General features: G+C 37.9%; 1 protein-coding gene across 29 annotated transcripts in view; it reads left to right on the top strand.

The window, feature by feature from the left end:
- Positions 1-15,384, top strand: part of LOC126248677 (twitchin) — a 523,948-nt gene that overhangs the window by 299,426 nt on the left and 209,138 nt on the right. For all 29 annotated transcript variants that reach the window (XM_049949938.1, XM_049949935.1, XM_049949939.1 and 26 more), the window contains 7 exons: positions 859-994; positions 1,493-1,774; positions 2,569-2,874; positions 5,887-5,991; positions 9,539-9,736; positions 10,695-10,819; positions 14,937-15,093. In XM_049949938.1, the coding sequence (XP_049805895.1) occupies positions 859-994; positions 1,493-1,774; positions 2,569-2,874; positions 5,887-5,991; positions 9,539-9,736; positions 10,695-10,819; positions 14,937-15,093 (1,309 nt within the window). The remainder of the gene's footprint in view (positions 1-858; positions 995-1,492; positions 1,775-2,568; positions 2,875-5,886; positions 5,992-9,538; positions 9,737-10,694; positions 10,820-14,936; positions 15,094-15,384) is intronic.

Raw genomic sequence — 15,384 nt, 5'->3', positions numbered from 1 at the left:
ATTGCTGTTCATGGTTTGCTAGGGGACTTTCTCCCCTCTATTTTGGATTATGATACTCAAAATGTCACATACCTATTAAATTTTTGCCTTTCTTCCCTGCTTCTGCCAAACGTTCTAGAAAAAACATTTAATTTGGAATGACCAACAGTCCACTAAGCATTTCATGTTAATCCTCTACTACAACAAAATATGTTGTTCGCACCTCCAATCAAGCAGAGATGTCTGACCTGTACTCCCACCCATAACACAAGCTTCCTCTATGGGCAACATATGCTGCACATAGAGAACAGTTGAATACCCTCTGCAGATAGGTTCCTTTCTTTTGACCAGAACCACATCAGGAAGTGGTAAACACATCACTATAGTCCATGAATTTTGTATGGGTAAAAGTCAAAGACTGTTCCATGCTTTGTATAGTGGCACATTGAGATGAGCCTGAAATTGTGTTTGGGATAGGACTAGCTTACATTGCAACTGTAGACTGCTTTCCTGGTTACTCTGAATGAATGTGAACACTGCTTCTTCACTCACAAATCGCTACACCTTTCCATCTTTGTGGAATTGCACTAGAATTCTGTCACTATTCATCATTATCAACAACATTGTGAGTCAAGGAAAAAAGTTAATTATAATTTTATGTTATAGAAATCCTCATGTAAATGTGTGTGTGTATTTTAATCATATTTCATTTAAAGTTTCATTGTTGTCATGTTTAAAGAAATCATGAGTTGTTATATACCATTGCTTCGGAAGTATATGGCAAAAACAAATGAGTCGTCTTATTTTTTAGTCATTTTTAAAAGATCAAGAGAACCCAGAAATTCTGGTACTAATTTCTCTGTGTTTTCTCACTTATAGTCACCTGCAACAGAAGCCCGAGTTCCAGGGTTGAAGGAGGGTAATCAATACCAGTTCCGTATAAGAGCTGTCAATAAAGCAGGTCCTTCAGAGCCTAGCGATTCAACAAAACCACACATTGCCAAGGCCAGGTTCTGTAAGTGTCAATTATTTAATGGCCTAGAGCTTCTAGACATTGTTTCATATATCTAACCTGCATGAATCTCATGTGTACTATCAGTCTTAAAAGAATGTTATGTAATAATGCCATTTACATTCATCATTCTAGAGTATGTCATTGCAGGTTTGTTTGTTTAACATAGAATAATAAAAGAAAAAAATATGTTTTTATCCTCAGATGCAGAAATTACAGTGTTTTGTAAAATGAACATCAAATATTTTTGAGTACTAGTAGTTATTACAGTGATTTCTTTTCTCTCATTGTATGTGTGTGTACATGTTGGTAAGTATATAGTTTTAAATATTATAGGTCTTTTCATAGTTATTAACCAGATTTTACATGTAAAGTAAACAGCAGTTTTGTGCCTGTTATTTGTAATTCTATATGATAAATCTTTTTGTCTAAAGCTGCAGCTACTACTAATTCAGTGACTGAGTTGCAAAGATTATGTTTAAATTCTTTTCCTTTTTTTAGTGAAGCCACTAATCAACCGTGAGAAATTGCAGAAGGTTACTGTACGAGCTGGTCAGTTTGTGAAGTTTGACGTTGATGTTAAGGGCGAGCCACCTCCAGTTATCACGTGGAGTTTTGCTAACAAAGTTCTGGAAAATGGGCCAACTGTAAAAATTGAAAATGAAGATTATAACACAAAACTGACATTGTCAGATACAACAAGGAAAAACACTGGAACATATACCATCAAAGCTGAAAATGACTCTGGGAAAGATGAAGCCACAGTCGACGTTATTGTTCTTGGTGCGTCCCATCAACTTGTTATGCAGTGACATACACAAATTATTTTTAAATCTGTTCTATGTGAAAAGAAATATTTGTTTCATGCAAATACATTATAGCTATAAAGTAGTTACATGGTTTCTGGTTGTAGGTATGGTATTTCCTTCTTGTACCCTGCACAAACAAATTTCTTGCAGCATGTGTTTCATGAAGTTTTTCTTGCCGACTGAATATTCCATCTTTTTTTTTTTTAATACCTATTCTGGGAAGATGTTTTTATATGTCTGGAGGTTGGACAGCTGGCCCCTGTCGCCAAGTGGTTCTAGGCCATTCAGTCCAGAACCATGCGACCGCTATGGTCGCAGGTTCAAATCCTGCCTCGGGCATGGATGTGTGTGATGTCCTTAGGTTAGCTAAGTTTAAGTAGTTCTAAGTTTTAGGGGACCGATGACCTCAGATGTTAAGTCCCATAGTGCTCAGAGCCATTTGAACACTTTTTAAGGCTGGACAAGGTACAGATCCTGAAAGCAAGATTATTAAGTTCATTGAGCATTTTACTGTGTCTGTTTATTTAGCCAGAGTGTACAATTAATAATATCCCAGATTGACTCCCAAAAAAGGATGGAATATTCATGCAAAATGTGTGTGACTATATAAAAAGAAGTTGATCTCATTACAATTATTTTATTATTAGAATCCTATTATTACTAATGAAACTCTTTATTTTTATTTCTGTAAAACCTTTAAATAAAATATTAACAGATAGTAATTCATTTGCCAGTATTACATATATTTATTGTTAAATTTGTGTACAGACAAGCCAGGGAAGCCAGAGGGCCCATTGGAAGTTAGTGATGTCCACAAAGAAGGCTGCAAGCTGAAATGGAGCAAGCCAAAGGATGATGGTGGTCTTCCACTAACAGGATATGTTCTTGAGAAAATGGATACAACTACAGGTCGCTGGGTTCCAGCTGGCTTTGTAGATCCAGAGAAAACTGAGCATGAGGTTACAGGATTAGAACCCAACAAGAAATATCAATTTAGGGTTAAGGCTGTGAATGAGGAAGGTGAATCTGAACCTCTTGAGACTGATACAGCCATTCTTGCAAAGAATCCATATGGTAAGAAGTTGTGAATTTGTGACTAATTAAATTGATAAAATAGATTTGTTTTATTCTGATGCACAACTGCAATGCTTATTTCATGGATAGTTGACTATGAATACATTTTTAAATCTCACTGTGCCAGCCCAGTGCTGTCTTTGTTTCTCATTCTAGCTAATGGGTTGATTGTTATTGATAGGATATATGAACTGTGACTGGCATAACATTTATGAAGCGTCAATAACAATTACTCTTTTGAAAATGTTAATGCTGATGAGATGACGAATGTACAATCTAACGCCAACAATCTCTTTTGACTTGCTGGAGAAAATTGTATTTAGAAAGCATTAGGTATACTTAGATAGCTTTCTGTTAAAAAAAAAGACTGACAGCTTCTTTTAGCTACTCATAATTAGACAGCCATCATATTTTAGGCAGAGTGCTCACAAAATAACTGGACCATACCTTTGTGGATAGCCTGGTAAGGGAGGGGACAATGGTTGTGGTGGGGGTTTCACTGCAAGCAGCCACTGCATGCTAGAAAAAATGCAGTGCAACTGCTGAAGGTTATTCACAAACAGACATTTTAAAAGTCAGCAAACAGTTGTATTTATGGGTTATGCCAGTATGACCAATAATCTGAATGGTCATCTGTTTATTATTAAAAACACAATGGGTCTCAACATACACTGATATTGCAGGAGAAGGAGCAATTTATTGTCATCTGTTGATATGTTAAAAGTAGTTTCTTTTGCCAAAAAAGAGGGGTTTACACAATTTCACTTCAATAACATGCTAATGCAGTTGCAATTCGAATAGAATCTTGGAACAGTCTATTATTAAACAAAAAAAAACCAAAGGCTATGTTTTCCTGGCAGAACCCTTATGAGATGTAGCAGATCTACTAATGAAATTGCATACACTAAGCTTGTTCATCCTCTGCTAGAGTACTGCTGTGCGGTAGGGATCCTTGCCAGGTAGATTGGATGGAGGACATTGAAAAGGTCTAAAGGAGGACAGCTTATTTTGAATTATCACGAAATAGGGGAGAAAGTGTCATGGATATGATAAGCAAGTTTGGGTGGCAATTGTTAAAACAAAAGCATTTATCATTGTGGTGAGATCTTTTGATGAAATTTCAGTCACCAATTTTGTCTTATGAGGGTGAAAATATTTTATTGTTGCCAACATAAATATGGAGAAATGATCATCATAATAAAATAAGAGAAATCAGAACTCAAACAGAAGGATATAAATGTTCACTTTTCCCACATGCTGTTAGAGAGTGGAACTGTAGAGAAATAGTCTGAGGGTGGTTTGAAGAACCCTCTGCCAGGCACTTAAGCATGAATTGCAGTGTAATGATGTAGATGAAAATGAACGTGTATTTTCTTTACTTACTAATTCTCGTTTCACCAGCTGTTGAAGGTGCTTAACACAATTATACTATTTCACTGGAAATACTGTAGTTACTCATGTATTGTGGTAGATAAGAAAGTTTCAGGTGTTAACTATATGGCAAAATACTCTCTACTTTGCCTGCTATCATTTGCCAAAATCTGTTTTTGATATCTCAAACCATTTATGAGATATGAAGGATGTTATTAATATTTCACTTCCACTCTGTCATTTGCACTCACAAGTGGAAGTGAGTGCACCACGTACAAACCATTTTCTTGAGACTGAATACAGATATAAACCTTGTCTCAAGTTTAAAGAGCAATTGAGTATGTTAGCTACACCTAATATGCATCAGTGTATGATCTAACATGCACCAAACACAAACTCATAGTGACCCCTATTTCTCATTGCAAACTATTCAAATTTTGCATTGTAGCTTACTTAATGTAAAAATATCACAACTACTATGACCATTAATGAAATGATAGGCAGTTCATCATGAAGCTCACAAATGACACTATGAGATGCGAGAGAGAGAGAGAGAGAGAGAGAGAGAGAGAGAGAGAGAGAGAGAGAGAATGAATCTCCCCCCCCTCCCCCTTCCCCACCTTCCCCCGCCAAATAGTTTCTTTGAAATTATTTGAGGAAGACTGTGGGGCAGCTGGCATGTGCACGCATCCATTCTCACAGTGCAGTGAGTCACTAACCAGTTGTACTGAAGGTGTCAGAAAATATTCCATTTGTAACAGATGAGGTGGCAACAAATTGAGATGACTGCCCCTTTGGAACAGAGGGGTGGACCTGCCTAGTGCTGACAATGAGAATGTGTTTCTGCACAGGGTCAAGTTATCTTGTGCTACCTCTACCTTCACTCAATTATTCACAACATATTGTAGAGTTAAAAGTTTCAGGTAGTATTATTATTTTAGTGACTATGGTATGGAGTCTTGTGCAGAACTCCAGCCCCGAATGTGACACACATCATATTTGTATAGGATGAAAATTGTAACTATTAACGGAACAGTATTGAGAATAATGCAGTGGGCACCATTTATCAATATGAAAATCAACTTCTCTGATGAATTTTGTTACCTTCTAATGCTTTAATGGTATTGACAATCATCTTATTTTTAGGAGTCACAGTCATGTAGAATTGTCCAAATGATAATGTTTTCATTTTTTCATCATTTGAGTGACTCAACCTACATGATAATTTCACTGCATACTTAAAAAAATCTTATAAGTGGCATTAACAAGATTATGATCTTTCTATGCCAAAATAATGAATGTGATGTTCTTGACTTGTACTAAAATATGAAATTTAACTAATTTTGAAAGGTCAATAATGAATCACTTGACAGTGGCTACAAAGCTGAAATTATAATAGTGTATCTGAAAGGAAATAAATAACAAATGCCAAAATCAGTATTATTTAGAAAATTCCTGTTGAGATACGCCATTAGTGATGGCAATATGCTAAATTATGAATATATTAAAACAAAATGAATTTTCAATATTGTGTACTATTTTTCGATTCGTAAAGGATACCTTCTTTATTTAAACAATCCTGTAGTGCAAAATAATTATGGTTTATATGATATTTAACAGTGAATTAACTTAAATTTATAGATCCTCCATCTGCACCTGGCTTACCGGAGATTGTAGACTGGAATGAAAACATGGTGAAACTCAAATGGGAGCGTCCAATTCGAGATGGCGGTGCTCCAATCACTGGTATGAACATTTTGTTTATTCCACAAATTTATTTGTTAATTTATTTCACTCACCATCAAATGATCATTTATATCATAATAGAAATGCATTATGTATTGAGAACAGAAATAAAAATTTCTATGTGCAAATATTTCATGATATCTGCATGTATGAGACACATTTATACATTTAAAGAACTCTTTGTTACACAATTTCATACCAACTAGTAAGACTCCCATGTACTGAATTTTTTCCAGGCGTATTTAAAACTGGTCTTTATTGAATGGTAAAATTTTCTGGAAATCATGTGTAATCCAACATAAATTATCACCCAAATAACAGGAACCTCATAAGTAATTGTTGTCTACCATAAAAACAAATAATAAATTAATTCCATGTGTCACCAATACTCAGATACTTCGGCTTTTGAAGATTCAGTGCTCCCAATTCATCTAAGCATATACTGGCAGTACATCTGCAGGTATTATTAGTACACAACAAAAGACGCATGAACATTTGTTCATACATTAAATTAGTATTTATTCCATAGATCATGAATACGTCATTTCGTAATGATATGGATGTGTCAGTTAAACACGATATAATTTTCTTACAATCACTACCTCATATCTAAAAATTCATCTATTGAGTAGAATGAGTTGTCATTCACAAATTCTTTTAATTTGTTTTTAGATGTTTGTTGGATATCTGTCAGACTTTTAATACTATTTAGCAAATGACTAAAGATTTTTGTGGCAGCATAATTCACCCCTTTCTGTGCCAAAATCAGATTTAACCCAGAATAATGAAGATCATCATTTCTTCTCATGTTGTAGCTATGTTCTTTGCTATTATTTCTGAACTGGAATGGGTTATTAATAACAAATTTCATAGGTGAATGTATGTATTGTGAAGGTACTGTGAATATCCTGAGTTCCTTAAATGTGTGCAAGGTGATTTTGGATGGACTCCAGCTATTATTCTGATTACACACTTTTGTGCAATTAATAGTATTTAAGAATTCCTACATGATATGGAAGGAATGCTTAAGAAGAACATCCTTACTGCATTTTAAAACACTGTTATCACATTTCGCTAGGCTAAGTGTCAAAAACATTATAATTTTGTATTTCCCTTATTTCTGAGCCAAAGTTAAAGTCACTAGAAGATAGTGCAGATCATTCTTCCTTTTAGTATTCTTTTTGTGTATTTCTTAATCAGTTTTGGAGAAAAATGTCATAATTGAATGAATTTACTATGAGGATTAATATTACTACAGTGCAATAATTGGAACTGTAATTTGCATAGTTTAGAGTTGACCATTTGTGCGAAACAAGTTCCAATTTTTCAGTTCATTTATTATTTTCTTTGCAAATTTTTCTGTACTGAACTTGAAAACACCCTTCATATCATATGTAAAAAGGGTTGATTCTGCCTCTTGGTTCAAATAGAGTGGTAGAATGTTGATACAGTTCAGTAGCAGTTGTAGAGGCAGGAGTGAAACCTGTGGAATATCCTTTGTAATTTCCCAGTGTGCAGATAATGGTTGTCCCGTTGTGAATTACTCGAACAGCCTATTGTAACTACCTGCAGCTTGAGCATGTGGTTTCACCCTCTTCTTTCCTTAATCATTATACAAAGCATACTTGGCACCAAACTGTACAGACACCCATTACAGTCTTCTACATGCAACAGATACACTTCAGACACAACGCTCACATGTGACATGCAGAGAGGCCATTGTGCACGGAGAAAGAAACGCTTTCCATTAAGGTGACTGAATAACCTGTCAGTGTCTCCCACCCAACAATGTCAAACCAGACCCCACTGTCTCAGTGATTAAAAGCTGATTAGTACAGCTCTACTACATAACCCAACTTTTCAGTACATCAATTAATTTAATAAATATTTACATTTTTGGTTATGCTGTTTGGTGCAGATTAATTTAGTCCTTTTTTATTCATGTAAGTATAAACATGAGGCAATCAAGAAGAAAAAAAATATAAATTAGTATACTTGGATTCACTCTTATAGCGTCATTCTATGTGGCAGTTATTTTTACTATAAGGTCCAGAAGAAACACCATATTTACTACAGCATTCACCATGTTATCAGTCCTCTTCGCATGGGTGCTATGAATGGCCACAAATTCAGTGAACAGGACAGTCATTGCACAAATTGCAAGATTTTTATCTTCCCAGACATATATTTCTTGAAGATATTGTGAAATTTTGTCTGAATGTGTACTACAGCTGCTACTGCTTGTCCTGATTTTCACATCTGTGCTTTGCCAAATGTTTATACCATGTGGAACAGCAAAGGAATATATGAGTATTGGAAGTTAATTTTATGAGTATAATTAATTAACCAATAAATTAACAATATTTTCCAGTCCTAATTCAAAATTATGAACAGTCATTTTGTTTATTATAATCATATGTATAATTTAAATGTTACATTAATTTTTCTTGTGTAAATTAATTAACATACCTTTGTGCCTGTAACTTTTCAATCCATTGTTCATGCAACATGGACTTTTTTGTCTTTTGGACCTTAAAAATGATATCCCTCATCACCATGCATCACTTATGCTTCAGGTCATGTCCTTGCCTGATAGTGCACTTTGAGGCAGTTGTGTTCTCATGTGCTGGTTACTGTAATCTCTTATTCGTCTTAATGTCCACCACTACTCAGGGAAAGCCTAGCAGTGCTTGATGTCGCTTGTGCTCTAGTGAGCTGCCTTGCCTTGCTGTGGCAGTGTTGCACTTTTGCGCTCGAGCTGAGTTGCACTTTCCTGCACTTATGGTGCTCCAAAGATATGCAAACTACAACTTGTGCAGCCAGATTTTATCCTTGCTCTTTTTGTGTTTAGTTGGACAAAAAAAAACTGAGGATGTGTCCAAAATGAGCTGTGTAATTATGTCATGTGGAGAAAAGTTTGCTGCTGATAAATTCACTTTTATTCTTGAAGAAATTGTTGTGTATGGTGTCACCAGATACCTAGCAACACCTTTATTTTCCTAATTGATGACATTCATGTACAAATTTATAAATTTTGGGACTCTCTCAAACAAAACACCTCTGGGCATATTACTAATTGAAAATTAATCAATCTGTGGGTATTAGTGTACTTTTGAGCTGCAATGTCACATCTGTAAGTACATAATTACTCACAGTGCTTTTCTAGTGTTACAATATATCCATTACACATATTTAATTCTGGGAAGCTATAGCAAATTTTGACATAGTACTTTTGATCTCCTTTGAAGTTTTGGATTTAAGGAACATCATTGAACAATAATGTTAATGTCTTATATTCATACATTTTGGAAACTGTGAAAACAAACAATACTGAATAATAGTGAAACAATTCATATGTTTTGTACAGAAATGTGCCTTTTTATGTAATTTTATTTTATACTTTACTGATTTTCATTCTGAATTTTCAGCCACATTTTCTTTCCATGTTTTACGATCAACTTACTCAGGTCTCTTTGTTGGAATGATAGCTGTATGATATAACCGTTAAAAGTGTAAGTTATAAGTTATTATGAACTTTTTTTCACAGGTTACGTAATTGAAATGATGGACAAGTATGGAGGTGCTTTTGTGAAGTGTGCTGAGATACCTGGAAATGTTTGTGAGGGGACAGTTCCAAAATTAGAGGAAGGTAACCAGTATCAATTTAGAGTAAGGGCAGTTAATAAAGCAGGCCCAGGAGATCCCAGTGAGGAAACAAATCCACACACTGCCAAAGCAAGATTCTGTAAGTATATGTATTATAATAAAAGCTCCTTACAGTAATTAAAAACAGTAACTAAACACCTAGAAAATATGATATTTAGTAAATGTATGACATATATTTCTATCTTCTGTAACAATGGATGTAGGTGCCTTCCACAATGTATACATATCTGTAGATAGGGTGAACAACACTACTGTATTTTCCAGGATCTCCCATATTATAGTACTTGACCATCTGTTTCTTCTGAATACTTCATCTGCAATCACTGTTATTAATATTAATCCCACAAAATAATATTTATATTTCAAATTCCCTGACCAGCAAATCTTGCAACATTTTTGTCTAGTAATCAATACTATTGTTGACATATAGTCTTTCTCTGTTCCTGCTTGTATGGAAAAAAGACAAATTGGCAAGGGAATTGGAGAAGCAGAGAAAGATTGAAGTAGACTATGGATCTAGAGGAGTTGTGAGAGCAGGAATGTTTACTTGTTCCTCAGTCAGTACTGGCAACCCACAGATGTGCTGCTCTCTTACCGATCAGCAGCTAGGGTTTAAATAACGCACAGAAATAATAAGGACTCACAAAAGCAGATTATATAGAAGTTAGTGTTTAAACAAGCAAAGTATGCCAGTTTTTCTATATTTTTATATGTCCATTGTCACTAGTTCCAAGAAATTGTAATGTAGTTGTGCAGTCGAAATTTATTGTAACTAATCTCCCTTAAACCCCACTTAAATCATGGCCAGTCATTGGTGATCTCTCTTGAAACAGTGATCTTTGTCAGACATCTTAATTACAGAAATAAGTACATTCCTTTTTGTGGAAGCTTTTTCTATTTGCAATATGTAGCCAGTGACACTGTGTAACAGATGTCTTACATGAATGATATCTTTACAAAATCCTTTTTATATATTAAACATTTCAAATAATTATTATTAAATAACAAAATAAAAATTAAAAATTGTTATTTTTCAGTGAAACCACGTATTGATCGCACCAATTTACAGAATATCATTTTGAAAGTTGGGTTGACTGTGAGTCTTGATATAAATATTATTGGTGAGCCACCACCAGAAGTCACTTGGTACTTCAAAGATAAGGTTAGTAATGAACTTACGGCATCAATAACTAGTTCTTGTATGTTGATAATTGATTGGTTCTGGTATATGAATGTAATATCTTCACACAAATTTTTCTGTTATTGCTTTAGCTTGAGACTCAGTAGCACTGTTTCTATACTCATTTGCACCAGTTTAAAATTACCAAGTTAGGATAATAAAAAATAATTCAGATTTGTACATCATTTACACTTAAGAAAAAAAAATCTGAATGTGATGGAAATTGGTAGATGTGATATACATGTACACACAAATGATTACAGCCCCAGGAAAAATGATTGATTTATTCAAGAGAAAGAGCTTCACAAATTGAGCAGTCTTTAATGTGTTGGTCCACCTCTGGCCCTATGCAAGCAGTTATTTGGCTTGGTATTGATTGATAAAGAGTTATTGGATGTCCTCCTCAGGGATATCATGACAAATTCTCTCCAGTTAACATGTCAGATCATGAAAATCTCAAGGTGGTTGGAGGGGCCCGCACAAAATGTTTCAAACATTCTCAAGTTGGGAAAGATCTGACGACCTCGCTGGTTCAAGGTAGGGTTTAGCAAGCATGAAGGCAAGCGGTAGAAACTCTAGTCATGTATGGGTGGGCATTTTCTTGCTGAAATGTAAGCCCAGGATGGCTTGCCATGACGGGCAACAAAACAGCGCATAGAGTGTTCTCGACATACCACTGCGCTGTAAAGGTGGTGTGGATGAAAACCAAAAGGTGTCCTGCTATGAAAATAAATGGCACCCCAGACCATTACTCTTGGCTGTCAGGCCATATGGTGGCCGACAGTCAGGTTGGTATCACACAACTGTCTAGAGCATCTCCGCCAATGGCCTTGCTGCAGTGGTAACACCAGTTCCCGTCAGATCACCTAAGTTAAGCGCTGTCAGGGTGGGCTAGCCCTTGGATGGGTGATCATCCGGTCTGCCGAGTGCTGTTGGCAAGCAGGGTGCACTCAGCCCTTGTGAGGCAAACTGAGGAGCTACTTGATTGAGAAGTAGCATAGCAGCTCTGGTCTCATAAACTGAAATACGGCAGGGAGAGTGGTGTGCTGACCACATGCCACTCCATATCGGCATCCAGTGACACCTGTGGTCTGAGGATGACGTGGCCGGTCAGTACCGATGGGGCCGCCAGGACCCGTGGACAGAGTTTATGTTTACGTTTACATCTAGAGCATCTCCAGACACATCTTCAGCCCAGAATCTTATTGACTGGAGTAGAATAGATTTCAGTGATGAGTCCCGCTTCAAATTAAGCCCTGATGACCAGCAAAGACATGTCTGGAGATGCCCCAAACAGTGGTGGGGTACCAGCCTAACTTTTGCTCGACCATATGGCCCAACAACGAGGAGTGATGGTCTGGGGTGCCTTTACTTTTCATAGCAGGCTCCATCTGGTTGTAACCCATGTCATCCCTACAGAACAATAATGAATGCAACACTTTCTTCCAATTTGTCACCTGCCATGTCTGCAGGGCTGCGCATTTGTGTTCCTGGTTTGATAAACACTGAGACACCCTATTGCACAGTGACCGACATGCTAAATCACTGAATGTTAATCCCATAGAAGATGTCTGGGACTATATGGAGCTTTGGGTGAAATGTAGCAATCAACATCCCCACAATTTGGTGGCTCTGTGAGATCTAATCCTCAGTGAGTGGCTTTAGCCTCAAGAACTTGTGGACTATCTTCTTCACTGAATTGAGGTCATTAACTAGGCTAGAGACAGCATCACACAGAATTAACGTGAAGTATCCTAGGGTGATTAACTTCTGTCCACTGTGCTTATACACTCCTGGAAATGGAAAAAAGAACACATCGACACCGGTGTGTCAGACCCACCATACTTGCTCCGGACACTGCGAGAGGGCTGTACAAGCAATGATCACACGCACGGCACAGCGGACACACCAGGAACCGCGGTGTTGGCCGTCGAATGGCGCTAGCTGCGCAGCATTTGTGCACCGCCGCCGTCAGTGTCAGCCAGTTTGCCGTGGCATACGGAGCTCCATCGCAGTCTTTAACACTGGTAGCATGCTGCGACAGCGTGGACGTGAACCGTATGTGCAGTTGACGGACTTTGAGCGAGGGCGTATAGTGGGCATGCGGGAGGCCGGGTGGACGTACCGCCGAATTGCTCAACACGTGGGGCGTGAGGTCTCCACAGTACATCGATGTTGTCGCCAGTGGTCGGCAGAAGTTGCACGTGCCCGTCGACCTGGGACCGGACCGCAGCGACGCACGGATGCACGCCAAGACCGTAGGATCCTACGCAGTGCCGTAGGGAACTGCACCGCCACTTCCCAGCAAATTAGGGACACTGTTGCTCCTGGGGTATCGGCGAGGACCATTCGCAACCGTCTCCATGAAGCTGGGCTACGGTCCCGCACACCGTTAGGCCGTCTTCCGCTCACGCCCCAACATCGTGCAGCCCGCCTCCAGTGGTGTCGCGACAGGCGTGAATGGAGGGACGAATGGAGACGTGTCGTCTTCAGCGATGAGAGTCGCTTCTGCCTTGGTGCCAATGATGGTCGTATGCGTGTTTGGCGCCGTGCAGGTGAGCGCCACAATCAGGACTGCATACGACCGAGGCACACAGGGCCAACACCCGGCATCATGGTGTGGGGAGCAATCTCCTACACTGGCCGTACACCACTGGTGATCGTCGAGGGGACACTGAATAGTGCACGGTACATCCAAACCGTCATCGAACCCATCGTTCTACCATTCCTAGACCGGCAAGGGAACTTGCTGTTCCAACAGGACAATGCACGTCCGCATGTATCCCGTGCCACCCAACGTGCTCTAGAAGGTGTAAGTCAACTACCCTGGCCAGCAAGATCTCCGGATCTGTCCCCCATTGAGCATGTTTGGGACTGGATGAAGCGTCGTCTCACGCGGTCTGCACGTCCAGCACGAACGCTGGTCCAACTGAGGCGCCAAGTGGAAATGGCATGGCAAGCCGTTCCACAGGACTACATCCAGCATCTCTACGATCGTCTCCATGGGAGAATAGCAGCCTGCATTGCTGCGAAAGGTGGATATACACTGTACTAGTGCCGACATTGTGCATGCTCTGTTGCCTGTGTCTATGTACCTGTGGTTCTGTCAGTGTGATCATGTGATGTATCTGACCCCAGGAATGTGTCAATAAAGTTTCCCCTTCCTGGGACAATGAATTCACGGTGTTCTTATTTCAATTTCCAGGAGTGTATATACAGTTGTATTAATTGGGAAGCAATTTCAGAGTCCCATGCTGTTGACTTTAAACAAGACTTTCCGTTTAAGAAACACAGCTCTACACACCTACCTGCTTCACTTTTATCTTGTATTTCTAATGACTTTTTAGACTATGGAAATGAAACTCATACCTTCTTTTGTTTAACATTTTACTAATGAGAGTGTTAAGTACAAATCTTCTCATTTTGGAGGATCCCCTGCTTGGGGGCATTCCCTTGCCATGGTGTAAGATGAGAATCTGGTAAAAAGAGAACCATTGGCAAACTTTATACACATGTTTGCCATATGGTCTCATCTGTGACACACTGCAGTTTGTAGATACACGTGGAACATTGCTGAGTGTTGGGGATTACATTATTGTAGAACCATTCTATTGAACTTTGGGTTCAGCATCCAATTTTTCTGTTCTTTATTTACTGATGTACATTGTCTGGAAAACCTATATTCAGATCTGCTAAATAACCCAAAACTTATTTGCAATACATGTAATGGGAGCAATGGACATTTCCATGCAGGTTCCCTAAATGCCTATTCAGTATGATAAATACTGAATAAAGATTGATATGAAACAGGAAACATTATGTATGATGTTGTTGTTGTTTTAGCATAATTTACACTTCAAATCTAGCTTGAAAATATTTCATATCAGTGTCTTTAATGAGCCACCTGTGTGATTTAATGAAAATGGAATTTAGCTCACCATCAGATCTGAAGTTCATGTTGGTCATACAGCAATAGTTATATGTGTGCCACAATCTTGTGCATAATCTATTGTAGAGATGAATGATGATTACAATAGTGTTATTTGTATTTTTCCACTTATTACATAAATTTATATTTTGTCTTATCTATGGCTTGCAGGAACTAAAGACTGAAGATCAAATTCGAATAGATAACATTGACTACAATACAAAATTCTTCATAATGAAAGCAATGAGAGCCCACACAGGAAAATATAAAATTGTAGCTAAAAATTCTGTGGGTGAAGATTCTGCTGAAATTGACATTACAGTATTAGGTAAGCCATTATTGAATTAAATTTACACCTCAGTGGAGTTTATATCCACTGTCTAAGATGTAAATAGGTGAACAAATTATATTCAATTCCAAACACATTTAATTTTGGCAGTGTGCATTAAGTGACATACATAACGTACAAGGATACTTATACACTATGTGATCAAAAGTATCTGGACACCCCTAAAAACATACGTTTTTCATATTATGTGCATTGTGCTGCCACTTACTGCCAGGTACTCCAGATCAGCAACCTCAGTAGTCATTAGACATCGTGAGAGAGCAGAAGGGG

The sequence above is a fragment of the Schistocerca nitens genome, chromosome 3 (genome assembly GCF_023898315.1).
Source record: "Schistocerca nitens isolate TAMUIC-IGC-003100 chromosome 3, iqSchNite1.1, whole genome shotgun sequence".
Taxonomy (NCBI): Eukaryota; Metazoa; Arthropoda; class Insecta; order Orthoptera; family Acrididae; genus Schistocerca; species Schistocerca nitens.
This window is presented reverse-complemented; position numbering and strand designations above follow the sequence as displayed.